The sequence below is a fragment of the Anarrhichthys ocellatus genome, unplaced genomic scaffold (genome assembly GCF_004355925.1).
Source record: "Anarrhichthys ocellatus isolate YVR2014 unplaced genomic scaffold, GSC_Weel_1.0 scaffold19, whole genome shotgun sequence".
In the NCBI taxonomy this organism is placed as follows: domain Eukaryota; kingdom Metazoa; phylum Chordata; class Actinopteri; order Perciformes; family Anarhichadidae; genus Anarrhichthys; species Anarrhichthys ocellatus.
In genome coordinates, this window is record NW_022280049.1 from 4,303,198 (window position 1) to 4,330,591 (window position 27,394).

Consider the following 27,394-nt stretch of genomic DNA (forward strand, 5'->3'; position numbering starts at 1 on the left):
GTGTGTGTGTGTGTGTGTGTGTGTGTGTGTGTGTGTGTGTGTGTGTGGGGGTGCGTGCGTGCGTGCATGCTGCAGCACCACCAGCTTGCACCAATGAATGTGCAGCACTCGTGAAGTGCAATATTAAGAACTGGATTAGTTTCAACTTTAATAAATCTGTTAAAGCCTTTCACCATGTATGACTAAAACCTGTGATTGTCGTAAATATCAATAAATCCTGGTTAGATGTATCGCATGCATGACTGAATATTTTACGCTAAATGCTTGAACAAACTGAGGAGGAAGCTGTCACTCAGCTGTTTGTTTTTTTAACACCACAAGCATCATCATTGACCTAAAAACTGAAACAAACAAATAAAAGAAACCACATGTAAAAAAAAACAACAGCGAGGTTTGGGTTACATCACCTTCCAGGTCTGAACCAAATCAGCTACAATAAGCACGAGCATGGAAAATTCTTCCTCCGACATCTGCCTGAGGCTAAATTGCAGTCGGATTCCATGTTAATGGCCACATTTGGAAACTGAGCCAATTATTGTTTGTTTTTCTTTCTCTTTTTTGGTTTGGTTTTCTGTTGAGCAATTCATCTTCTAAATGGACACAGTTTGAATCTCGCTCATGTTGTCTGGTCCGGTTTCAGAGCTGGTTTAATGGAAATAAATGTGAGTGCATTAGTGCACATGCTGCCTGCTGAACAGATACTGTCCTCACCCTGCATGCTGAAACGCAGCCTCGTAAAAGTCTGTGTGATTCAGATGGTATGAAGAGGACTTGCTTCATTCTCAGAAAGTGATTTTAATTATTTTTTTCCCATCCAGAAGGATTAACGTTAGATAAAGCTTCCTGAGAAGAATAAAAAGGCCACTTGTTGCATTACATTTCCTCTTTTATCAGGACAGCCAGGTCTACCATCAGAGGCAATAACTAAAGTGCCTAAATAAAAGAACGGCTCTTATCATTCTCCAAGCATGTTCCTTCATGTTTAACCTTTATAATACAAAGCATCCAACAGTTGCTGAAACATTCCAGTCATGACCAAAGTGCAGGCTGAAACCCCCCACCCCCCCACCATGTCCAGTCCATGCCTCCCACCAGGTAAACTGTGACAAAGTTCAATTCTCAGTCAATACGAGGCATCCTTCTTTTTCCCTCCCTCACCTCCAAGCCCTGTTCATATCACCATGTTTGCTGCATGTTGACATGGAAAATATTTTAGGGTGCAATAGCGATGATTCATATATACACACAGTCTCAAAGCGCTCTGTGTTTGTCTTTAAACTTCTCTTTTCCCCAAATTGTGTATATAAGCCATGTTTAGGAAGGGGAATATCATTCCCTGGAGCCTGGGACGCCTGGATGCACTGTTTTACACAGAAGGAGCTGCTGTTATTTGACACGTTTTTATGGAGAACTTTAATGGGATTTTGGCAAACTGGGACTTTTCCTTCTTTATCTAAACTGGGACTAAGATTGGTGATGGCAAGGTGCCGACTGTCTGAGAACTCAGACATCATCAAAGCATTTCCTGTGTTTCAAACTTCTGCCGACAGCGCTTCAAGACAAGTGTGTAAGACACTCTGCTACAGTAAGGAAACTAGGGATTCTAACCTTTTTCCTATTGACCTCTAAAGGAGCACAAAGCCAGGAAAAAAAGGTTGTTAATGACTTCCAGATAAAAGGCAAGGTGTTTCACCCCTTTCATCACCTGTATGCGTGTGTCTGGAGTGTGTGTTTATGTTTACACATAACAGTGAGCTGGTAATGCAGAGCTGAAGCACTGGGCATGGCGACATGTCTCCAGGCTTTGACGTTCTCTGATACCGTTTACTAAACAGCCGCGATAGGACATGACTGTTTTAGTAAATACAGAAGGTGTGTGTGTGTGTTTTGGGTTGATCCTGTACCAGGACAGTTAGCTTCATGTTCAGGGTTAGCTGTTATCCAAAGTGAAGTAGTGCATCTCCTCACTTTCAGATGGGATCAACTTGAGCAGATTGATGAGCTGCAGGACAGCGAGGTGTGAAATATGTTTGACACCGCAATAATCAGGACACTTCTTACACACACACACACACACACACACACAAATCTCTCGTTACATACCAGTTCGTTCTCTGTCTGAGTTTACAATATAAACACCACCCACTTGTGTGCCCTTCAGTGCACAAACTCGCACACACACACACACACATATAGACGGTGTGTGTGTGTGCGTGTGCGTGTGCGCGCGCGCGTGTTCGTGTGTGTGTGAGGGGAGGGCGTACATTCCGTTAGCTCGACAGGTGTGTGGAAGACTGCCACGAGCCGGGCAGCAGGTGGAGGTGAGGATAGATTTTAATCGCATCACTCTGTTGAGCAATAATTCTACTGCCAGAGGCAAAGACAGTCCATAGCTACAGTAGTGTCTTATTGATGGATGCTGTCTCGGGTATCCCTGAATCATTGAGAAACTAGCGTGCCCTACAATACGTGTGTGTTGCAATGTACGACAGCTTCATTTTGTAACCGAATGCACGATGAGGTTATCAAACTGGTGAGAGTTTTGATGAAGGTTTAAAGTGGTTTTGTCTACTGGGAAAGAAGAAGTAAAAAAAAAAAAAGAGGAGATGAGAAGAAATACCGGGAAGAACAACCGTACAATGATTGGATGTTAGATTAAGTTTGAAAGGGATGTGATCTGTATATCAGGTCTGTCCAAATAAAGATTATACAAGCAACAAACCAGGGGAGTTCCAATATATCTGAGAATGTATTGTGTTGTGTGTTTCAATAAAAAGCTGATTGACTTTGGTTTTCAGGGAGCTGGGGGAGGTAAATCCCTCAGGTTTTTAACCGTTTCTTATCTGGAGAGCTCCATCTGGAGCACTGCACTCTCCCTCTGACCTTGTCATCCTCGCGCACGGCGTGATTAACGGCTGAGAATTTGCATCAATTTGAAACTGTCTGAAGAAGACGGCAGAAGGAGACGTGTGCTGTTCATGAAGTCACGGAGACAACAGCAGCCTCGTAAAGTTCCGGTTGGCATGATCAAATAGGACAAGGCCAGAAGGCCACCCCTGCTCTTGATGCCACGTCTTTCACCTGCCAGCAGCACAGTCTGAACGAGATAAGGAGACAAAAACAAACCAATTGGCTGCACCAGGGCGATATGGGAAGCTAAGTGCGACATGTTGGGACAGTGATATTCTGATATTTACCCTGCTTTTCTCTTTTGTCTCCCCCTCCTCTCTGCTTATCTCCCGCTCCTTTCGCTGCTCTCTTTTTTAAAAAGCTCATGATCCTCTCTGTGCGGGAAGAGATCATCTATTTGCATACAAACCAGGCACAGCCAGGATTCCCTGAATTCACTGAGGTTTAAGGTGTATAGGCATTTCACACATTTGAATCAGATAGTGTGCTTCCACATAAAGCGGGACTTTATGATCCATCCAAGTGCAACCTTATTACTTGTTTTGAAATCAGTTATGCAAATTTTGAGAGGGTTGACCCTTCATACTTCAACCACTGAAGCACTTTGCCAATTGCACCAGGATGTTAAACTCCACTTGTTCTGGGTTGTTTTCCGATGTGTTCTTTTTCTTTTTTCTTTCTGTGTTTAGTGTAAATGACATATTCAGGGTAAATACAGGCCTCAGGCTGACACCTATCAAAGGATTTATATTGATATAGATAACACACTCTCTGTGCAGGATAACTAACGGAAATAATAAAACAAAGTAATATGATTGTTATCATGATTTGTGGCAGTTGAAAGTTGTGTTCAACTTTGGTTTATTCAATTTAGAAAATGGTTATTACTAATTGAAATATTTTAAAGTCCAAATTTACAATTGGACAGGGGAATCATGGACTCATGTGTCGTAGATGTTGGAAAATAAAATGTATTCAACAATATTAAACTACTCTATGAATAACAAATGCTGTATCAAGACAGACAGTAAAATAGACCATCTGACTTATTGCACATTTACACGACTGTACCACATCTGACTGTACATTGCAGTCGTTGGTATTATGGTCTCTTTATTTTCGTAACTGTTCTTATCTTATTTTCGTTGCATATTACTGTTTTTATTCTCTTCATGTTACCTTTTTAGGAATAGCAGTTTGAAGAAGAAAGACACCGATGAATTTCTTTGTACAGCACAAACCTGTTTCTCTGTGGCAATAAAGTTTTTAAATTTGATTTAATATAAACCTACTGCGTGTACAGAACGTTCTTGGTTTGTCTTTCATGGTCTCAGCTATCTATGATGTTGAAAAACTCTGAATAATATTGGTGAATTTCACCCTAGTTGAGCGACTGTGTTTAATTCACGCTTCAGCATCTTTACAGCTTTTTTTTTCCGGGTTGATCCGCCTCTCCCCAAATGACGTTTCTTGCATCCACTCAGCAGTGTGTGAACAGATTGTGTGACGGACAGGGACTTCAGTGTTCAGGGACATGGGAACGTTTAGGAGAATCAGTTAACTATCCATCACACAAAGATCGTGTTACACCGACATGCAGGTTCTACTCTGCTGGTCATCAGTTTTCTGACAGGACTGTTTTCTGTCGGCTGGTAGCTTATTGCCTTGCTTACTTTCTTTCTTCTTTTCGTTTCTGAGACTATAGGCTGCGGTGTTTGAGAGAAATCTGAGTCATAATTATTCTTCATGAAAATAAATTGAGAAATTGAGAAAAAGTGTGGAACTCTAAAACCTTTTATTCATATCAAAAACACAACGCATATAGCATGTACCATTCATTAGGAATCAATTTTATACAATAACAGTTGTACCAATAAACCAACAATATAAATGCATAACAATACACAACACATTGACATATTTACAAAGCACAATAACCACTAACAGACATCAGATTATTTAAGCTTTAGTACTACAAAAAAACATCTACCTTTTAGCTTATGTTAATTCCTACACATTCCCATACGTAGACAATGGGGTAATTAACTACTCCTCTAAATGTGCTGTATGAGTGTTGTTTGTATGGTTGATACCATCAAAGAATCACCGATAGTAATGTGAAATGACCTGGTGTCAGCAGATCAGATCCAGGATGTGCTAATAATGAGTCAGATCTGATAGGTGCCGGCTTTAGATTGAGTAAAAGCTGACTGAGGATCTGATAGCGGGGCTGACTGCGGGTTCAGGGAGTGACACCCATAGTAGCTGACTCAGCTGTTACTGTGGGAGTCTAACCCCTTTTTACTCAGCTGTCACACGCTATAGTGATCTCAACTGTCTCAGTCAGCGCAATCTGTGTGTGTTTGTGTGTGTGTTGTCTTTCACAACCGAATCTCTCTCTCTCTCTCTGACAAAAGTGACCAGATAGGTGACATTTCCCATCAAGAGTCTTTCTTAATGTCTCATTAAACCTCTGTGCCCTCGCGATGGTAGATGATTCCTGTCGAGCCCAGCGTAGGGTAGAAATGCCCACTGGACCCAGTGTACTGGCTGAGGATGGGGCTGGCGTAGCCTAGGGAGGCGTGGGTGGGTGAAGAGGAGAGCACGGGGGGAGCCAGTCCTTGCGGCGCCCACTCTGGCCCACCTGAGTTGGGGGAGTAGCTGCCAAAGCTTCCAGGTTGCGTGGGTCTATGAGGCCCATCTAAAGGCAGGTTGATCTGCAAGGGCCTGCTCAGCGCGTCGCCTCCCACCTCGCCGGCTGCTCCGGCCGTCACGCCGGACATCTCGGACAGGAAGCTGCTGAGGCAAGGTGCGGGGACTGACGATGAAGGGGAGGGGATCCTGTCAGGCGTGGGAGAGATGTTCATGCTGGCCGAGTGTTTGGGGCTTCCCCTCTCGCTGTCACCTGACTCCGGAGCCCCCGAACTGCCGTCGGCGCCGGAGAGGGAATCGGACTTCCTCTTCCTTTTGCGGCGGAAGTTTCCGTTGTCAAACATCTTCTCACAGTTTGGGTCAAGCGTCCAGTAGTTGCCCTTGCCTGTGGCGTGAGAATGTAGACTTAGTGAGGCTCAATTTAAATTTGAAAATGAGAAAATGTCTTCAAACACACCAATGAAACACTACAGCACATAAAACACAAATATTACCTGGATCGTCCTCGTCTCTTGGCACTTTCTTGAAGCAGTCGTTGAGTGACAGGTTGTGTCTGATGGAGTTCTGCCAGCCTGCTTTGCTCTTGTTGTAGAAAGGGAAGTTGTCGGCCACATACTGATAGATCTGACTCAATGTCAGTCTCCGGTCTGGTGCTCCGTGGATGGCCATGGCGATGAGAGCGGAGTAGGAGTAAGGCGGCCTCACCAACTTCATCAGGTCTTCTTGCGAGGGGAGAGAGAACCAGCTCAGCTCCCCTCCTGGACCCCCGACTCCGGCAGGACCCAGGTAAGGCCTCTGCATGCCGTAGTGCTGAGGGACGAAGGGGGGGCCGGGGTTACCGGGCGGGCCGGCGGTAGCCAGGTACGGCGGCGTGTTGATCCCGGAGCCGTTGAACCAGAGGTAAGGGTTCGGGGAGGAGGTGGTGTAGTCGCTCAGGTCGTAGGAGGTCGGAGTGGTGCGCTGAGGACTTGGCAGCGAGGGAGGAGGGTAGTAGCAGTCGCTGTACATGCTGAGCTCAGGGGGCTCCTGGCCGAGGCTGGGGAACTGTGGGCCACACCGAGGAGGAGACTGTCCCTGGGCCTCAAACGCAGACATCGTAAAATAAATCTCTTCTTACCGCTCTGCTCGAAAAGTCCTTCTCCTTGTTTAGACTTTTGCAGGTATTTGAATGTGTGCTGGTCCAAATGATGGTCTCGACACTTCCAAGTTGTAAGCTACTCTTCTCCTCCCCCTTTCTGGTCTGTTTGCCCTTGCTTTATGTCAAGATGTCACCTGCCATACCTGCTTTATCTGTTCCTCTGGAAACGCCCCCTGCCTCGTTTCATTGGTTGTTTTCTCAGGTGAGAAGCCCGTTCCTGCTTTCTCTCAGTTTTTTTCCTGTTGTCAGCTGCTTCACTTCCTTCAGGGCTTTTGTTCACTTTCAATTAAATAATTTTCCACTCAAGCTGTTCAGTCATCTGTCCTTTTTTTTGATGATTATGATGTAAATTGACACACAATGAAATAATTTAGATATAGATTATACATTTAATCATTATTTTTTCTGCTTGCTAATCCTGGCCAGTTTAGTCATTATGAAGATGAACCTTCTCCCACAGAACAGAGACCATTTTGTGATATTAAATTGCAGCCATATTTTCTATAAAGCTTTACCACACTTAAAGACTGATGATTATGATGAACAAAACAAAAGCAACTGTAATGGCCTCTTAGCTGTAGCGATATCAAAGGAATGTCATAAAAGTAGCTTCAGGCTACCACAGTAGTAGGAATAATTGGTTAATAACAGCATTACAGTGACAGTAGTTTATACAGTATCATTTAAATACAATAGTATTTTGATATTAATTAGCAAATTCAAATGGCAACTGTAGGCAGCGTAGCATTTCCTTTCATATATGTTAGCTAATCGCCCCACAGATATTTCCATGTTATACAGGCAACATTACCTTAAATTATCTTTTTTTTATAATGTTCCGAATTATTAATATTTATACAGTCAGTGACAGTTTTTTACACAATAATTGTACGTAATAAGGGTTTTGTGTGGTCGAAGGAAGTTACATCACGTTATAAAATGAGAACGTGCATTGCGTCGTTTTTTTATTTTGAAGTTAGCGCGAGAGCTTTTTATTTCAAACTAACTTCCCGTAGAAAGACGCTCCACCGTAAGTTTTGCACTGTTTAAAATTAGATAATACACATTTAAACCCATAAACTAATTATTTGAATTCCAGCTATTGTTTGTAGATGCTGTTGTTCCCCTTGACTGATGAAAGTACGTCAGAATCGTATTTTTAATCGTATTTCTATCACGCTAACTCGACCGTTGCTAACATAATACCACGGCGCCGCGAGCTAGCTAGCTAACGTTTACCTGTAGCCGCCATGACGACCTAACCTTAGCTGAAGATAGCTAACGTTAGTGTTGTCGGAGAAGTGTCTCTGTGACGGGACAGCTGATTAAAAAGCCAACCGCCGGTTTGTAATTTAAGATGGCTGACTCATCGCCGCTCCCCGAGCTATCGCAGGACAGCGTGGACGACGTGTTGGAGCTGAACAAGGACTTGGAGAGAATTATAGAAGCCGTTGAAAACATATCAGGTGTGTAACTTTTGTCTCGTTGTAACAAGGCGTTAGACGGGCTTCTTTTAATATGGCTGCAATTCGGGAATCAGATGTCACATACCCGTGCATGTCTGGTAATAACCACCGTTGTCTTCCTGTGTGTCCACCTGTAGTGCAGCTGACTTGGATGGCCTATGACATGGTGGCCCTGCGGACCAGTCCCGAGCTGGGGACCTCCATGCTGAAGCTGAAAGAAGCCTATCATAAGTGCCGCAGTATTATCTGCGGAGACCGAGACCAGGAGCCAGAGATGGACATATAAACTGATCCTCCTGCCTCAACATGTATTCAGATGCTCTCTGACTCATAACGATGTTACATTCAGTAATGTACAGACTTAGTTGATGTTACCAAGTTCTTCAGTTTGTGTTAGATCTGTGGTTATAAAGTATTCTGATGGCTTTAGCTTGTTAAATTCAATAATAAAAACACATAAAGTGAGAATGTCTTCTGGTGTGTGTTTTTTTTTTATATAGACATAGACTTACTTGTCTGTCACCTACTTTTGGAATGTATTAAAGTGTAACTCTGCCCTCAGGATTTACCAATGATCTCATGTCATATATACCAAATGGTGGAATCTGTGAGAATTGTCCTTTAACCTTCGGGGCTGATTTAAAACAGTTTTGAGCCATTTTCAACCTTCAAAACCCAGACCTTTATAAATGATGTCAATATTAACACCCGCATTAATATCTTTCATCACACTACTGTCATATCGTTCACTTTACAGCTCAATAAATCACATTTCAATGTGCAGTACCTCCTCTTTTTTTTAATGTCCTTTCATGTTGTCGTTACTTGGGATATTACACCAGCATTCCGAATTTTGCACGTTCAAGTCTGTAAGATGTTGTGTGGTCTAATTACAGTTGACAAGGTCTGCTTTGTTCTTATGCACTTACTTTTCAGATGGAGAAGGCGGAGCAAGCTGCATCAACTGCCTGCATTGATCTGGAAAAGATTCTGAAAGGGCTGGACTCCTTATCGCACTGCATGGATCAACTGGCATGTATGTTTGACTGTTTCCTCTCCAATAAATGTCAGTAAGAATCAAATTGTGCCAGTAAGAAGACCTTGATGATTGATATGCAAATATGCGTGTAATGGCACTGTTATCCGAGATGTTTTTGGCAGAGGACAGTCAAAGTAGTTGTCAGTCAACCTGTTGTTTTTAGAGAGCTGTTGCCAGCTTTCGGATTTGTAAACAAAAAGAAAACTATTTTCTCAAAAGATCAAGTGCTCGAGTCATTTTAGATTTTCTGTGCCCCAAATTGTTTTAATTGTTCCATCTGTGAGGAGCTGCTCTGTTTTCATAGCAGAACAATTTTGTTCAGCAACACCTCCCTCAAAAACGTGTGCACACTGACTCTTTATTTATCCTGTTTTACAGAGTTAATGCACAACTTTTTCAAAGCCTGGTTAGAATTCATGTGTCGAGTACATTTGGGAATAAATATACATTTGTCATTGATCTGAAACACAGTGTACTTATGTTTGAGTAGCACATCTTAGTGAATACCAGGACCTCTTTATAATAACAGGATGAAATAGAGAGGCATGTATCCAAGTTTAACATTCAGGTTATCTCCTCTTAACTTAAGTACTATCCTTGGTGTGGAACCTTCTATATTTTGAAACGTGACTTTAGGACATGTGTGGACCAGAGGCGCTTGTGAAACCAGGTTTTCTGGATTTGTTTTCTGCCTGCAGTGCGAACCCAGCTGAGGCAATGTGATCTGATTGTTTGTGTTGGCCACCCTGACAAGTTGGCATTGAAGCAGCAGCCCCCCAGCTGGACCTGAAACCGAGGCATGAAGAACAGAGGTAAGGCTGAGTGAACGTAGTTTAGTAAAATATACAAAAAAAAAAAAAGTTATTTTCTCTCATTCTGTTCACTAAAAATACAAATGACATTAGAATAAAAAGAGGAATTACACAACAATAACCTTTTGCAAAAACTGACATTTTATAAGGCTTGAACAGGCCACTGGTGCACACAAATTAGCATAGAGAGTCGGATGCAAACACCCACGTTAAGCTCGGTGCCGGTCAGAGCCCCGCAGGGTGCAGCAGACAGCAGTGGCTCTGCTCTTCGTCGCTCTGGTCTGTGGCGTCGATGAGCTGCAGTGGGGTGTACGTGTGATAGGTAATCATCTGCTTCACCCCGGGGAAACTCTACAACACACACACACACACACACAGGAAAAAGATGACAGGGACCTAATGACGCAGCGCGGCACAAGTCGGCATCAACCACTGCCCGAGGCGAGCCACAAGATGTGTGAACTTTTCAGTTTATTTGAAGTGAACACAGACCGGCTTTTGCCTTCTTCATTTGAACACTGTTATTTAATGGCGTCAGCGTTTCCAGGGTACCTGGGTCTTTCTCAAGCCGGTGCCGAGGGAGTAGGAGTCACCTTGGTTGCAGATCTTGATGTTGTAAACCTTGCCGTGTTTCAGCAGCATCAGGGTGTAGGGGTGCTCAGCCCTGGCGTGTGAGCTGTCCCTCACCACAAATGCCCCGTCCTAAAAACACAAAATATGTGGACAAATCCATACACATTCAGCCAGTTTAACACAATATTGCAAATAACATCCTGGTAAAGCTGCATGTTTTGTGTGTGTATACGTGTGTCTGTGCTCCAGAGAGAGGAGGGCGGGACTGTGAGAGGCGGCGACCTGACCTTGTTCATCTCTCTGAGGGCGACTTCAGCTTGGTGTCTGGTCACCTTTCCTCCGTACCAGCTGACATCAAAACCCTGGATGCAACATGACAACACAGTTGTAGTAAAGACTACACAAACCGGATCTACCTTCTCATTTCTCATTTGACAGAAATGTGTTTTTACATTATTGTCATTGTGAAAGAAATGGAAGAGATATTCCTCAGTTAACCCAGTCTAGTGAATAAAATACAAAATCTCTTGAGTTCAGAGCAGAGGTAAGGGTCCCACCATTGTGTTCTTTTCTTTACAACAGCGCCATCTGCTGCTTCCCTTCTGAAATGACTCAAAGTGTGCACAGAACAGCTCCCCCTTAATATCATTGGTGCTCCCTACCTAGCACAGTTTATACAGAAGTCATGGCTCATCTGTGATTCCACATTTGCTTCTCACCTTACTTTGTCCCGGTGTTGAGCTGTTAACCTTAGCAGGCTGTGTTGACACGGGAGGAACTGGAATGACTTTACCTGCTCTGGGAGTGGAGAGAGGAAATGGAGCATCATTGAAAAAAAAAAAATACTCAAATAATCCCTTTACCTGGAGTGACAGGCGAGCTAGCCTCATACTGTTACGGTTGGCCTACCTGTTGGACACATCTGTGGGTTTGGGGACTCTGGGTTTAGGGATACTGTACGTGGATGAGCCAGGAGCCTTGACAGCGCCGCCCTCTTGTGGACAAAACAGAAATGTGAACAGCAATACTGTGATGAGATAGCAACATTTTTGGTGTTCAACCGGTACAATCGCCCCAAACGAAACGTAATAAACAGCACGTACTTGATTTTGATTTTGTAAGGTCTGTCTGGGATGAGCCAGACTCTCCGGGCTTCCTGCTCCTGTCGATATGCAGGTTGGGTTGGCTGGCTGGTGTTTGAACACGTTTTACAGAAGGATTAGTTCATCATCATCATCAATAGCTCAGGTGGTCGTGGAGTCAGTGCATGTGCCGTCACCTGGTGCTTTGAAAGGTCTCTGAGGCATGTGGTTCACTCTGGGTGGACAAAGCGGTCGAGGTTTAGAGGTCCTTTCAGCAGTGGTCGGCTTATGAACAGGATCTGCTCTCTCACACACACACACACACACACACACACGTGTTTTAACTTAGGCCTGCAGGAAATGGGATCGCCAATTCTGCTTACCAAGCACATAAAACGAAAGGCAGGAGATATGCTGATATGTTTTTACACGTTTCTGTCACCTCTGCAGTGACTGTCCTGAAGTTTAGCCACTCTGGGATGTCGAGGAGGCTTCGTTGTGTCTGCAGAGGAAGGGCTCTTGCTGGTCTCTTCATAGGTCTCCTCACCGTCTTGCTGCTCAGCTGTCTGTGGCTCAGCTGTCTGTGGCTCAGTCAAAGCACAGATGTAGCCGTCTTCCTCTGGACCTTCATAGTCGTTATCATTTTCACTGTCCTGCCACACACACACACACACACACAGCCCAGACATGTGATCTATTCCTTGTGTTATGTGTCGCTTAATTTAATGAGTTTGCTTTGACGCTGACGTTTATTTTTCTTCATTTAAAGATGTGTTTTACTCACAAGCTCATCAGAGTCCCATTTTTCTTCCTCCTGTACAAGTACTGTTGGAAAATAAGCCGTAAAAAGAATGTTATCATCAGGCCTGAGGAAGGATGGCTTTATGATATCGGTGGCCTAGTCGAACACAAGTGTCCTTTACTTTGTTTTGGGTACTGTGGTGCCTTTGATCTGCACAGAAAGTGAGAAAATTATGCATTGTTGTTAAAGTTTCACATCCGGTATGAGCTGTAAAATTAAATCTGTTCTCTTACGTTAGACCAAAGGCCTTCTGATCCCCCTTGTTGATGTCACTTTGAATCTTAGTAACTAATCTATGAAGATACAAAACCATTTTTTTTAAAACAATGTTTTTGGTTAAGAATACTGTTCGTTGTCAATTGAAATAAATATGTTTTCAGTCGGACTCACGGGATATAGAGGCTGGGGAACACTTGAAGGTTGCAAGTCGTCATTTCCTGGATGACGTAGATTTGAATATTAAAGATAAATCAATTGTATTTCAGAATAGTAAATGCGTGCACAGGCCTGCACATAGGACATAGGACGTACTTACCATGAACTGTGCTCCACTTATGCTGTCCTTCATCACCAGTTTGTCGCAGCCGGATAGCTTTAGCTGAGAGGACGTCACAGACTTTTACTTTAATGTCTCGGGAGTTATACAATTGCCTTGAAATATCCTAGTAGCTCAGTCTATTCTAACAGAGTAAACCTAGAACTGCTGCTTACATTACTCAAGCGATTTATTTGCATATGTTTACTTCGTTTCATACGTATTGTACAGCCCCCGGCCTTTTTTTAAGCTTTGTCACATGTCAAGTTTTGATTTAACTTGGCAGGTAAAGGAACTACAGTACTTGACTTGTTACAGAAGATATGAAAACAAGCGTCTCTTTCGACACTCACCGTCCTCATGTAGTCGGCCAGACTTTGGGGACTCCATCCCAGTACCTCTGCTTTAGAGGGAACATTGTTCCAACTCATGCTCGTCTCCTGCAAGTGTCACAAAATGAAGGGTTCAATCGACAACAGGAGGAGCTTTTTGCTTTTTGCAGTGGTCTCACAAAACTGTTGCTCTTGAAGTCTTCAACGCACTCGACCTGTAAAAATGAAAGTTAAATATGACCTCGCTGCCCTTTTTAAATAGGCATATTTGTGTCCTCGTCTGTTGCGTAACAGGCTGAAGTAGCAACGTTTCTGTGGTTTTAAAGCACTTGTGATATAAAATGATATATCTGTATTTCCTTCTCTAAACATGGAGCCTGCTGATTTCCTGTCACACACCTACATACGCCACCACATGCTTGTAGCTGCATACGGTGGTTATTTTAGTTTGCGCTAACTTTTGTGTCTGATTGTTGACTGAGCAGCTGGACCTTAATGTGAGATGCAGATTTAAGTATGGTTAGCTCTAAATAGACTGTAGCTCACGTCTACTGTGGATTTAAAGTTCACACGCTCTTCTAAATGGTTGTATTCATATGCATTGGTTAATGTTTCCTGCTCAGAGATATAAGTCATGTTGTGGTCTCATACATTCTAATTCATAACATGGCTTTTGTTGAAGGCCGCATCAGGTCTGGAGTCTCAGCCTGCGTCAGGCCTCTTGGTATCTCACACCCAGGTGAGAGAGGAGGGCAGCAGAGAGGAGGGATGATCAATCACGCTCAGATCCCCCCCTACACCCCCGGGCATGTCTGGGTGAATACATGAGTCCTCCTGGGGGGTCTCCGTGGGAGATCGACCCTTCCACCCCCTCCCCGGTGTTCCTCCTCTGTCCTGATTGGGAAACATGCCCCTCCAATGAAAGACATGATACTGCCACACATGAAATGGAGTATAATTATACAGCAATGTGTTGAATCAATGCGAGATGATATTCAGTTACTGTGGGTATTTCTCAAAACAGGTAAAAGAGGGTTAATCTGCGAGCTTGTGATGCGAAGCCACAAGCAACAGCATCATATGGACCAATATGGAAGCAATGATGCATTCAGTGGAGAGCAGAGGGAAGGGGCGGAGCAGGGGGGGGGGGGGGAAACCTTCATTAACGCACAGCAGGGCAGCATGGGAAATACAGGACATCCCCACAAGCAAACAGACAAATGGGGAGCAAGGGAGACTGAGCTAAAATGCTAATTTTCAGTTTGTCAGAATCGGCTTCATTGACCAGATATGAGGACACATACCAGCAATTTGACTGTTTTTTGTTTCTCTCAATGTACATGAACAGAAATAGAAATGCAGCTGTAACAAGGACGCTAGGTGTGTATATGTATGTATTATATACACACAATACAATAATGAAAAACAACATACAATGTCTATAAGTAAGACCGTTTGTATTGACTGTAAACAATACAGCAGTACAATGGTGGAATAAATATTGAATAACCAATGTAACAGGTTGACGTAGGTGGATACAGTATGTCAGTTGGCTGTATATTCAGTATACACAGCTGCTTAGATTTCTATTTGGCAGTGACATGTAGCTACATGTTACAAAAAACTGTGTGCATATGAATGAATAATATATATAATTTGACTAAAGTGTTCAGAGTGACGACGAGCAGTGTGGACTCCATTGACTTCAATGCTGCCATCTAAAGTGACACCAGTCGGTCAACTGATAAAGATAATCCATGCTGTAATTCCTCATTTATCTCCTTCTTTACTGCGTCTAACATGGTCTTTAAATTTAGTGGAACAGCTTTGTCCCACCCCCTCTCCCCCAGGCATGGACCCCCTCACGAAGGTAATATCCATGCCATCACTCATTTAGCTGAGGCAGTGGCAGATTTATGACGCGTCCAGCTGAGAGGAAGATTTTTGGAGATACAGGGGGTATGAGGAGAGAAGGAGGCAAATGAAAGGCTCCTTAGACACAGAGAGGCCGGTGGGTGGAGACCAGGCTTCTCTCGGGCCTAATTACTTGCAAATTATAAGATTAGAAATTAACTTGCTTTCATGGTGGAATCTTGACTCATTCAGAACTGTTGCCTCACTTACAATGCGGTGTCTGGATTTCAATGTGACCCACTTTGCTGAGAAACGGTAGAGTTTGGTTACAATCTGTTTGCCCTCTTGATGCATTGTGGTACATTTGCATTGCCTGTGGTATGCAAAGACTAGTGTATAGGCTGATGTGGTGTCACGGATTATCAGGCCAAATAGCAACTTGTAGCGGTGGAAATGCTTCCCTGTTTAGTCTTTCAAAGCCTCGCTGCTCTTTGAATGGCATCAATACACGTTAAACATCAAAGTGATAGCGGATCAATGGAGGATCAACACCTTGGCTAGGTGCGAACTGCACCATGTTATCCATGTAATCCTCTGTTAAGTGTATTCGCTCCATTCTCATTCTAATAGACGCTTGTGCGCCCTGTCATAAAAAGCCATTGACCCCGGGATTTACAAGGTAAAGACTTGACTGAAATGAAACGTGACATTCAGAGGGCTTTATAACTTTTATTTGAACTAAACAAAACACATTCTTCATAAATAGAAACTCAAGTATTTATACAGCGAGACGTGAAAAGTGCAAACAGACATTTAGCATCGTGGGCCATTATTAAACAGACTCTACTGTGATGTAGACAGGTAATAGATCTATATATATATATATATATATATATATATTTTTCACTTGGGTCCACGGAGTCTCCGTCTAAAGCCGTTCCCATCGGCCCCTTCCCTCCTCGCGCACACGTGTTTGAGGATGACCTGAGAGCAGTCCTCGCAGTTCACCGTGCAGCACCAGTGGAACTTGCAGTTGCAGCTGCTCACGACGTCCGTGCGCCTCTCCTCCACCCGCAGGCCGCATTCGTGACACAACCGGCGGCAGCTGCGCCTCTCCCACGCGGTTAACCCCTCTCCGTGCTGCACGCACTCCCGGCCCTCGGTGCCGTACAGCCCTATGCTGGTGTTCCTCCGGCAGTAGTCCGGGGAGTCCTCCAGGTAGATGAGCTCCGTCTGCGTGACGCCACCGAACGCGTCCACGACGGCGCCCCGGTTGTCCGCGCTGTTGCCAGCACGCATGCGCTTTTTGTCGATGTCCAGCTTCTGGGCCTGGCCGTGCTTGATCTTCAGGTAGTTGCCGATTTCTCTGAAATCGGACAGCTGTGTCCAGCAGGTTTGGACACTGCAGCTCTCCGACATACCGTGACATCTGCAGATGCGCTTCATTGTTGCCTTCACAGCCTGTTGGAAACCTGGGAACGTTAACAACTCCTAACAACTTAAAATGGTGTAATGTGAGATCAATGCTTGTGGCGTGAACAGAATTTACCAGCCGCCCAGCCGCGTTGTTGTGCAGGTTGACAGCAGCTCTGGAGTCCTGCCCCGTCTCCTGCGCATCCACGTACTGTTTGGAAATCCTCTCTCCGAAATCCACGTTGTCACTACAGCCACCCCACAGCCAGCCACGACCGCCTGTACAAAAACAATATACAACTTAAATCAGGTCACCAAATGGAGCTCTAAAGTTTGGAAATAATATACATTGTATGTGCACAGCATGCCGTATACGCATAAGATTATAATCTGGGTAATGCTCACCAATTTTCCCGTTCTTGGAGACATCGCAGCCGCAGTTGTCGAGGTCTCCCAGACTGCAGTTCCTGGTCAGAGTGTACATCACTCCCGCGGAACTGATGGCGTGGACGAAAGAAGACTCTCTGGTGGCTGTTTTTGAGAAAAAAAGTGCAATCACGTTTTATACAAGCGAATATAAAACTATAAAACATACAGCAACTGTTCCTTTTTGTTGTTAAACAAATCAAATGTTCATCTGTATAGGCAGCACGTAACATTATAATGGTAATATATCTCTATGATGTCCTTTGTTATTCTTGACACATTTTACGCATGCACATTACGCATGCCATTTTTCTTCTCCAGTTTAGGACCTGCGTTCATACCTCAATGAAGGAATTGTTATTTACAATCTCAACCTACCGCGTTTTAGTCCTTTGAGCTGAGTGGCGGAGTCGGGACAGTTCCATCTGTCCCACGCGAACTGGTGTTTGCACTCCTCGATCCCAGTCAGTGCGCCCCCCTGCACGCTACTTGCATAGGTGAGATAGGCCTGCAGGAGAGACAATGTCATGTTGTTCGCCCGATTCACATTTCGAAATGTTGTCCTAAACTTGTCAGGGTAATCTAATCTATTTACCTTGGGTCCCGTCATGAGAAAGTTACTTGCCACCCTGAGAGGAAGATATATGAGGAGAATGAGACCAATGTTGACACAAACACTTATAGAGAAGATACCGGAAAAACAGTATATAGTCTCTTACCAAGCATGTCCCGGACACGTTTTGTATAAAAGAGGCAGGAGCCAAAAAAATGCATGCACCATTGTCACCTTCACAGTTGTCCCTCAAAGTAGAGCTCTATTTGGCCCTGTGTGCTGCAACTTTCTCTTTTATTTGAATGAAGAACAAATGGAACTCTTGTTCTTTGTCCTCCGAAGTCCGAGACAGTTGATTGGTTGACGAGTTTAGGAAACGCCTATGTGCACATCAAAGGATGGCATTAGGTAACAGCTTATTTTCTTCGGCGAGGCTGTATGAAACCAGGACAACAATAAACAAAATGCTGCCCCTGACAAATCAGTTGGAGTCATGTGTATTGTAGAAAAATATTTATTAGATGACACTTTCAATTAATACAAATACATATAAAATTTTAGACAATTTTGAGACTTCATAGAAGACAGACGCAATAAATCCCCAAAACGAGCGAGCATGCGTGAAGAGTTTGGTCCTCAAAAAAACATGCCGTGATTTACAGGATCAAATCAATAAGACCAAGTGCATTAAACAGGCTTCAGGTGATGTGATGAAAATAGTATTCTTATAATACAGAAGAATGCTTATTGATCTCCACAAGGCTGTAAGAAATAAAAAAGTGATGAAGTCTATGCACCAAATGGCAGTCAGTGGCCGCGCGCACGGTGCCTGCGCTTTGTTTTATTCTGCGGTTTTCTCCCACCTTCTTTACGCGCACAGAAATATTTGGTAACAAGCCGCGCGCATTTGTCGCACCTCACTGTGCAACACCAGTGGAACTTGCAGTTGCAGCTGCTGACTACCTCGATGCGCTTCTCCACCACTCTGAGGCCGCATTCGTAGCACAGCCTGTGGCAGCTCTTTCGCTCCCAAAGGGACATGTTCATGTTGCCCTTCAGACACTCCCGCCCCTCGGTGCCCGGAAATCCCCGGCTCCGGTTCTTAACGCAGTAATCCGGGGAGTCCTCCAGGTAAATGAGCTCTGTGCGAGCGATGCTCCGAAAGGCGTGCGCTATGGCCCCTCGGTTGTCCGCGCTGTTCCCGGCCTTTGCCGGCTTCTTGTCCATCTCCAGCTTCTTCGCGTGTTCGTGCTTCACCTTCAGGTAGTTGCCCACCACTCTGAAGTCGGCCAGCTGCATCCAGCAGGTTTGGATGCTGCAGCTCCCGGACACTCCGTGACACTTACACGCTCTCATCATGGTCGCTTTGATGGCCTGCCAAGAGAGCGAGCGTGTTAGCAATGAAAATTCTTTGATCAAACGTGCGGGACTTTCTCCTTCTTGGATTTGAACCTGTGCGTAAAAGCCACTGACAAAAGACATCGATTTTCCTTTCCCAATACACTTGTTTACTTTTGAGAACACAGCCCATCAAAAGCAATAACAAACTCCAGTTACTAATAATAGTACACTCATATCTTACCAGTCTGCCTGCCTCGTTGTTATGCAGGTTGACCGCTGCGCGCGAGTCGTGCCCACCTTCCAGCGCGTCCACAAACTGTTTGGAGATCTTCTCTCCAAACGCCACGTTATCACTGCAGCCTCCCCAAATCCACCCTCTGCCACCTGGTGATTCAAAAATGCACATTCAGTTCTCAGAACGAAAAGTCTCACGTAATACAAGTTTGACTGTAAAATAGACCAGACATGCCTATTAGTGTGGAAATCATATAAAATGTACCTGTCTGTCTAATTCTGGAGTCATCACAGCCGCAGTTGTCAAAGTCTCCCATACTGCAGTTCTTGGTGAGCGTGTACATCACTCCTGCCGCGCTGATGGCATGGACAAAAGACGTCTCCCTTGTGGCTACAATAAGTGACAAAGAAAGCGAATCACAATGTTTTAGTTTGCGATCCAATTTGGGGCCATATATGCGCAAAGGCTGCGCTCATATACTGTGCGTAAAAGGCGCGTAAACCGTGCGTAAAGGCAGTACAGGAATTGAATAGGGTACTGTTGGGCATGTTTGGTGTTTTATAAATGCGGTTCCAGCAAGTAACTGAAGTTAATGTGTGTGTTCCCTCCGTTGAGGTCACAGCGCACAGTCGGTCACAACCCCGTCTCTGTGTTGGAGGATTGACTTTGTGCAAAATAGCGACATTTGCTGGAGTTAAACTCATCCAGCACTCCACCCCACTGCAAGTCAAGCATATGATACAGACATATGGATATTAATATCTTACCACTTCGAAGGCCGTTGTGTGTGGACAACTGGAGCGTGTTTTCTGGGCAGTTCCACCTCTCCAACGCGAACTGGTGTTTACACTCATGTATTCCACCCTGTGCGCCCAATTGCACACTACCGGCATAGGTGAGAAAAGCCTTGGGAGAGGAAAACCAAATAGAAACGTTAGTCATTACTGCATTTAACCAATATTTATTTTCACAACAAAGTCATCTGAGATATTTGAATTTACAGAAGAGATTTCACGCCCAGAATGTATTTACCTTAGGTCCAGTCATGAGGAAATTATTCACCGTCCTTTAGAAAGAAAACAGGACAGCCACGTTAATCCAAGGTCACTGACAAACACGCATCACACTGTTGCAAATTAATTCATCCAAAAATTAGCGACATACCAGGCTAGTGCAAACTGAACATGACAGCACATGGACAGAACCACGGTTGGAAGGAGATTCAAAGGTCCCATAACAGCTGTAATCCAAACCGGAGGACTGTGTGTTTGTATCCCAGACGTGAGTGCCAAGAGAGAGAGAGAGAAGAGGGCAACTGAAGTTGTAGCCAGACTCCTCGCTGATGATATTTATATGCTCCTGCCCCTTTGATTGACAGATTTGTCCCGCAGGTAGCGTTTCACTGTGAAAATGCGCCGAGGACGACATTGATCGCCGCGTCCTACAGACAAATGGGAGCCGTCGGTGCATAAGTGCACTTCAAAGAAGTGACGCAGACACTTAAACAGCCCCTCATTCATTCACCTGCCGTTCCCAGGCTCCGATCCTTACACGCTTTTTCCCACGAATTGAAGGATATGCAGTATATCATCCTGAGCGTTACAAATAGGACACATAAACCCCATATTAATCATATTTTAATTTCAGGTGTATCATGACACATCACTGTAAAACACTGTGTATCATATTGCTATAGGTCTATTGCAATGATTTATTGTTAAGGGGTTTGAAGAGTGGCTGAGGCCACAACAAAGCTCAGACATTAAGGCATTAAATATGGCTCTTCCTCATCACATTGCAGTCAGAAATACAGAACTGAGGGGCAGCTTTGGGGACTTCATGTGTAGTTGGAAACGTTTGGGAAATGGCACCAGTGCCCCAGGGGGAACGACTGACTGCCATAAAGTCTTTCAGGAGCTGATGGTATATAGTCATGTAAATACTGCCTCACACATCGGCGACATTGGCATCGTCTTGATAATAGGATAATAGATGTTTCCCTGGGAAACTACTCGGTGTGAAAACAGTCTGGAATTTACAAGAGTGTAAACAAATAAGAGATTTTTTGCTTTACACATTTTTTTTATATTGTACGGTCAATAATTTGTGTTTCAGAGGTGGTTTTGATTCGTAGATTTAAATAAAAAGAACCGATTAATGTTGATTAATTCAGTGTATAGAGATCTGGGATTAATTGTGATTATCCTTAATTTAGCCTCTATAATCACATGCCGGTTTCTGCCATTGCATACTCGTACCGTGATTTGATTGGAGAGTTATTGGTTAACATTACAGTTTTTTCTTTTTTTAAATCGAATCGCTTACACATGTCAAATCCACTTTAAGCCACTCAAAATCCCCTAAACCAACAATTCACTCCGCGCGGTGGACAATAGACGGGCGGCTGGGCGAGGTCCCCCACACAATAGTGGAGAGGTGGAGGTGAGGATAATCCCCACTAATTAGATATCGCCCGCATTCATGACTGAAACCTGGAGCCCCTCAACACCTTGTTGGGAAGTAATACAGAGCGATTAGAAATCAATCTGCGATGCCTTATAATTTGTCGTCAACCCAAGGCTCCTTTATCGAATTTAATGGGTTAATAACCTGCAAACAATAGTAGTCAATGCAGCTGGGCGTGTTTCTCCATGGACGCTATTTGTCTCACCGAAACTATCAGGGACAAATCACGTGGGTTACGTCATTTAGATACATTAATTCAATTTCATTATTATTATTATTAAATGACAAAATGGTCAAAGGTATATTTGATGAATAGTATATTGTAGTCCATATATTAGTAATATAGACTAAACGTAAAGTTTATCATAATAATAACAATTTAAGAGCTCCTATGGATTTTTATTTTCCATGTAAGTTATGTGTATTCCAGCTCGACCACTTCCAAGAGAGGACACGTAAGGGTATGGGGGACCCCCTTTGAAACACACTGAACTTAAAACAACATGAAGTCCAAATGCGCGCTAATTAAATTGTTCTAACAGACATGTCGGACACATTAGGCCGTCCGGGTGAGCGTTGACGAGTGATTCATGAGCCAGGCGAGGTGAGAGAAATGGAGCAATAAAGGCTCGGGAGGTGACGGGCTTGACAGGCCGGGGATGGGTGGTAGGACTGCTGACGCCAGCCAGCGACATCCCATGCGGGGCTGTAAATGACCGTAGAAAAAGGCTGCTGTTATAGAATTAAATAAATAACTGTAATATAAAGAAATGATAGGCCACATAAAGAAGCATCCAATTGTTAATGCAGGAAAGGTCGGTAAAAAGTTAAATAATTCAACTCAAATGATTGCTTTGAAATGTTATTATGTTATTCTTAGTTGTATGGCACACGATTTTTATTCGAAATGCCCAACGGTCTGTTTTTATTCCGCGGTGGTATATTGTTACAGTGCTGCTTTTGCTTAATATTTTCTCAATCTCAATATGTTGTCACCAAGCCCCGCCCCTCCCTTCGCCTTTCAGCCAACCACATTCCTCCAGCCTCCAGCATCCTCGGCTACTGCCAGCTAGCCAGCTAGCTCCTGGTAGCTTCACAGCACTGTCTTTGCTGGCACTGTGGCGTGTCTTCACTGCTGTGATGCTGCTGTTAATCTTCACTGAATGAAATCAAGTAGGGCTCGTTTAGTTGATAACGTGCCAGAAAATAGTGGGGGGGGGGGGGAATACCCATAATTCCCCAGAGCCCAAGGTGAGGTCTTCAAATAGCTGTTTTATCCAGATTAAAATTCTAAAACTTAATTATCATAAAAGATAGCAAATACTCACATTTGAGAAGCTAGAATCATTGAAACCCTTGACTTTTTTCGATTATTATTCATTTTCTGTCCATTTATCAAGTAATGGTTTAAGCTCTAATGCCAAGCAAAAGCTCACAATCTAAGCTAGCTTTAAAAATGAGCAGACTAGCTGCCTTATTGAGCCAATCTAAAGGAGAGGATCAAACAAGTTCTCATACTAAGAAGTTGACTTTTGTCATAAATTTATTAATATGTTGGTATGACGATTTGTGTAATATTAGCCACTTGCAGTACATTACCATTATAATTAAGGTATAAAAAAAGTGTGTTGCCAGCCCGTGTTCTTAAATGTTTCTTTCGGTAAACTACACAGAAACATGGCCCCTGTTTGTGCATTGAACTATGGCTATAAATATGCACTCCTGAGGTGTGAATTACATAATTGTACTCTGCAATACTTTTATACTGTACAGGTCAATTGCAAGCAGTCTATACAAATCCTTTTTATTGTAATGTGTGTTTATTCCATGGCCGTGCACGATGAGTCCATGCCTCATGAGTGTCTAAGAATCTGCACATGGACACAAAAGAGACAGCAACATGCACAGAGGGTTGACTGGTTCCATGTCTTCATATTTATTTCATAAAGAAAAGTAAAAAGTTAAGAAAACATCCCACATGATTAGACTCTGAGTGCTCCCATGACTGTAGTCCCCCCTCCCCCCATAGCCTGGATGCCTGTCTATCTCTTTGGGCTACATCACTGCACCACTCCCCAGTTTGGCAATATTGGAGACATGTTAGCTATAGGCTAACAGTGCGAGACAGGCACCCAGGCTAATGTTTTTTAAAGTGGTAAGAGAGCATTCCCATGTGATGATGCCACATACCCCTATACGGCAACCCCAGGGAGCTCAAGAGCACCCTCATCCGAAGACAAAGTAAGAGATTGAAATACTGTGATAATCAAAAGAAAGTGCTTTTTTTGCTGCGGCATCTCAGCGTCTTTTTCTTCATGTGCTCAGGAGTCAAGGTGTGGCATCGCCTTTCCTCTCTTGCTCGATGGCTGAGGAAGAGAAGAGGAAAATTGTTTAGGTCAGCAGGCTTGTGTTTGGCGCACAGGATTTAATGTATAGCAATGATGTGCTGATGTTGCAGCATTTTAGTTTTTTCTGCTAGCTGTAGCCGTTTGTCAGCAGTGGAGGTGATGGGTAGCTGCTGACAGGAAAATTGTTGCAGGGGGTATGGAGGCTTCAGCGCCGCCTAGAAACACACACAGAGACACAGACGCAAGGGCCACTCACTCTCTTTGGTGGGCAGAGGGTTTTTCTCTTTTGTCTCCGTCTTCTTCAGCTTTGTCTTGTCGAAACGGGCGATCTCGGTCAGGTCAGGCTTGTCGGACATTTTGGCTGTGAAAGAAGATGAGAAGAACACCTCAGCACACACAAGTTGGACCTTTCCCGTCAGCCATCGCGCTGATAATGCGGCATTACATGATGGACACGAAATCTATTGCATTGGACATATTCCGTAGTGTAGGACCAATGTTTTCACCTGCCTTAAATCGTGACGGCTTGGTCTGCCATCGAAGGTAATCTTTGTAACCGACAGCACATAAAGGGAGTGGCTACGACATGTCCACATGGATGCCCGTGCGTGGTCGCTGCCTCACACATGCTCTGTCTTGATATTCCCCTCTCCAAAAATGCCCACTAACATGTGCCTATTTTTAACATCGCTCCCTGTTCCTCCCTTTGTCTTTGCCTTTCCCTCTCCAAGGCTGAGGTCTTTGTTCTCTTCCTACGCATCCTCTCTCTCTCTCTCTCTCTCTCGCTCTCCTCACTCTGCCTCTGCATCCACCCCTGCAGCCTCATGGATCCAGGCACTGCAGTCATATTCCTTCGACCTACCCGCAGGTCTGACTAATCCGTCCAGCGCAGTCCGGCCCAGTCACGCCTGTTTGGACCACCACTCTGTCAGAGACTGCTGTGGAAATGTGACAAGCCCACTATAGCCCGCACCCTAGTCATTTTGCAAAGCAAGCCACTGTAAAATCATCCTCACTAGTCTGAATTTGAATGGGGCCTAATAGAATGGGTTTGACATAGCAAGTAGACATGCTGGGCACATGGCCAGAATTTGAAATATTTCACTTTCTTGAAACGAGGCTCACCGAATCATTTCTCGATTACCCTCTAGCTGCAAATGTTGTCTGTATCCAGCACTGCCGAGTCTTGATATCAACAGCAGCAGTCGTAACCTCACCTTTTTTCCAACTTGTCAGTAAACACAATTATTCAAACATTTGCTCTATTGTTCCCTTATCAGCACCATCGTCATCCTCCTCAACATCCCTCTTCCACCTCATTTCACAGCTGCCATCAGCAGTCAGCCTCCGCTCACCCAGCCACACCCCAAATCCTTTGTTTGGCTCCAGTAAAACAGAGCCAGAACAGAGACACACAAACACAGAGACACTGAGAAACACACTGACGGCGAGATGGGTTCGTTCTTACCGGTGTTCAACACAGCAGTGCGCTAAAATCCACCGGCGGAGAGAGAGCAGGGAGGGATAGAGACACAGAGATGGAGAAGGGAGAGCGATGCGGAAGCTGAGTGAATCTGCCGGTGTGTGCACGCCTGCCTGCATCTAGGGTGTGGGTATAAGAGGGAGGGAGGGGGAGAGAGAGTGGGAGAGAGAGAGAGAGAGTTTGGTCAGCCTTCCTCCATGACATCAATATTAATGTTCTCGAGGGAAAAGACAAGAGGAAACCAAGCCCTTATAGGAAGCAGATGTGCTGTTCATGTTCAGCTGAGATGGATTATGATAAATCAGTTAGGTATTACATAGTGTTTATTATAGGTCGATTATGCAGCGTTTTTTTTTGCTGAGTAGGTCAGAGACACACTGCATGAGATGGTGGAAAGAGGATGTTGTCTACTTCTAGCCAGTCATGATGAGCTATATGAATAGTAATCGGTCTTGCATTTACCGACCACTCAACGGGCTTTACAATACATTTTCACACACACATTGATACGCTAATGGCAGGGGTGACCATAAAAGGTGGTCAAAGTGCTAATCTAATGCTCATTCAAACACCAATGGATGGCACAGCCTTCAGGAGCAATTTGGGATTCAGTATCTTGCCCAAGGACACTTGGACATGCGGACTGGAGGAGCCGGGGATCAAACCGCCAATCTTCCCTAGTGTTTGACTAATAAGAACTTACAAGTACTTTGATTGTGCTCCTTTACTTTTATAGTATCCATTACATACTGAGAATGTGTCAGAGATGTGAGTATTTAAGATTGCAAGTCATGTAATGAGTTTCTTTTTATAGGGACATATTTTCATATTACAGATCTTTCATGTAGGGTTTACTTTTAGAGGGACAAGTATATGGCATGGACCAGTGCCACATACCACAGCATTTATAGTCCATCATAATTTGCAATAATCATCCTTAGAAGGACACAAAGTGCAATAAGAAAAAATGTACAAAACACACACAATGATACCTTAAAATTCCCCTAAAACTCATCTGGCTAATAGCATGGGTCCATGGGAACTGATATGTGACTGTTTCTTTTTACCTGAAATTGTGTGTATTTCGATAATTTAAGTTAACAGTTCATTCCACTCCTTGCATTGGTCAAAGCAATGTAGAAAGCCCTATTTGTATATGTAATGTTTATATTTATACGGGCACGTATATAGCATGGACCAGTGCCACATACCACATCATTTATAGCCCGAGCTAGTTTTCAATGACCATCCTTAGTAGGGCCTTTATGGAAATACACAAAGCTCAACATGAAAATATATATAAAACCACACAAAACTCAAAAAATGTAGGTGAGAATATATAAAACGCACATATAATACAATACATTTAACAATGCAATACATTTACAATAAACCTCAATGACAAGCATTGATTGTGACTGAGTCACCGATCACACACATTCAGAGATGAAACTGGCAGTCGATACTTGATTAGTCGATCAACAGAAAATTAATCAACTACAGTATTTTCATAATCAATCAAGTCATTTTTAAAGTCACTTCTCAAATGAAAATATTTGCTGGTTTTCTTAGTGCTAAACCTACATGTAATCATATGCAGTTCTTTTTTTTATATACACTGTCGTTTACCTTTTCTCACTATACCAATTTAACACTTATTTTACACTATGTTTTAGCTGTTTATTGTCTGCATCTGAGCCGTTTATTTTCAACATCGTCATATCTTTTAAAGAGCCTGATGTGATCAAGCAGCTCTTGATCACATCAGGGCTCAAATACAGCCATGACGTGCAGGGCTCGTAATGAAACCTGCTGAGTCTTTTACTCTTTAACATTGCCAGAGGGTTACAGTTAAGGCCCGCCGATGCAGAGCAGACGGCTCATCTCAGAATAGCACAACAGCGATGAGTCAACGCGATCTCAACCTTGGAAAT

The 27,394-nt window shown here is 43.8% G+C and overlaps 6 protein-coding genes across 6 annotated transcripts; 1 reads left to right on the forward strand and 5 right to left on the reverse strand.

The window, feature by feature from the left end:
* Positions 1 to 4,694: 4,694 nt before the first annotated feature.
* On the reverse strand, positions 4,695 to 6,795 carry foxi3b (forkhead box I3b). Its single transcript, XM_031858116.1, has 2 exons — positions 6,057 to 6,795; positions 4,695 to 5,947 (listed from the first exon to the last, which is right to left on the reverse strand). The coding sequence occupies exons 1-2, from the start codon at positions 6,655 to 6,657 to the stop codon at positions 5,376 to 5,378; spliced, it is 1,173 nt and encodes a 390-aa protein (XP_031713976.1). The 5' UTR covers positions 6,658 to 6,795; the 3' UTR covers positions 4,695 to 5,375.
* Positions 6,796 to 7,687: 892 nt separating this feature from the next.
* syce3 (synaptonemal complex central element protein 3) lies at positions 7,688 to 8,564 on the forward strand. Its single transcript, XM_031857646.1, has 3 exons — positions 7,688 to 7,730; positions 8,058 to 8,166; positions 8,304 to 8,564. Exons 2-3 carry the CDS (start codon positions 8,058 to 8,060, stop codon positions 8,450 to 8,452), a joined length of 258 nt encoding a protein of 85 aa, XP_031713506.1. The 5' UTR covers positions 7,688 to 7,730; the 3' UTR covers positions 8,453 to 8,564.
* A 3,912-nt stretch (positions 8,565 to 12,476) lies between these two features.
* On the reverse strand, positions 12,477 to 13,532 carry lcp2b (lymphocyte cytosolic protein 2b). Its single transcript, XM_031857645.1, has 5 exons — positions 13,363 to 13,532; positions 13,010 to 13,072; positions 12,865 to 12,911; positions 12,708 to 12,767; positions 12,477 to 12,624 (listed from the first exon to the last, which is right to left on the reverse strand). The coding sequence occupies exons 1-5, from the start codon at positions 13,438 to 13,440 to the stop codon at positions 12,555 to 12,557; spliced, it is 318 nt and encodes a 105-aa protein (XP_031713505.1). The 5' UTR covers positions 13,441 to 13,532; the 3' UTR covers positions 12,477 to 12,554.
* A 2,566-nt stretch (positions 13,533 to 16,098) lies between these two features.
* On the reverse strand, positions 16,099 to 17,815 carry LOC116389437 (protein Wnt-8a-like). Its single transcript, XM_031858118.1, has 6 exons — positions 17,754 to 17,815; positions 17,630 to 17,663; positions 17,413 to 17,542; positions 17,014 to 17,139; positions 16,745 to 16,887; positions 16,099 to 16,656 (listed from the first exon to the last, which is right to left on the reverse strand). Exons 1-6 carry the CDS (start codon positions 17,813 to 17,815, stop codon positions 16,099 to 16,101), a joined length of 1,053 nt encoding a protein of 350 aa, XP_031713978.1.
* A 579-nt stretch (positions 17,816 to 18,394) lies between these two features.
* On the reverse strand, positions 18,395 to 20,398 carry LOC116389434 (protein Wnt-8a-like). The gene is made up of 6 exons (XM_031858117.1): positions 20,328 to 20,398; positions 20,196 to 20,229; positions 19,931 to 20,069; positions 19,428 to 19,553; positions 19,170 to 19,312; positions 18,395 to 18,961 (listed from the first exon to the last, which is right to left on the reverse strand). The coding sequence occupies exons 1-6, from the start codon at positions 20,396 to 20,398 to the stop codon at positions 18,395 to 18,397; spliced, it is 1,080 nt and encodes a 359-aa protein (XP_031713977.1).
* Positions 20,399 to 23,532: 3,134 nt separating this feature from the next.
* tmsb2 (thymosin beta 2) lies at positions 23,533 to 25,585 on the reverse strand. Its single transcript, XM_031857980.1, has 3 exons — positions 25,446 to 25,585; positions 24,234 to 24,338; positions 23,533 to 23,995 (listed from the first exon to the last, which is right to left on the reverse strand). The coding sequence occupies exons 2-3, from the start codon at positions 24,331 to 24,333 to the stop codon at positions 23,958 to 23,960; spliced, it is 138 nt and encodes a 45-aa protein (XP_031713840.1). The 5' UTR covers positions 24,334 to 24,338; positions 25,446 to 25,585; the 3' UTR covers positions 23,533 to 23,957.
* Between the last annotated feature and the right edge of the window lie 1,809 nt (positions 25,586 to 27,394).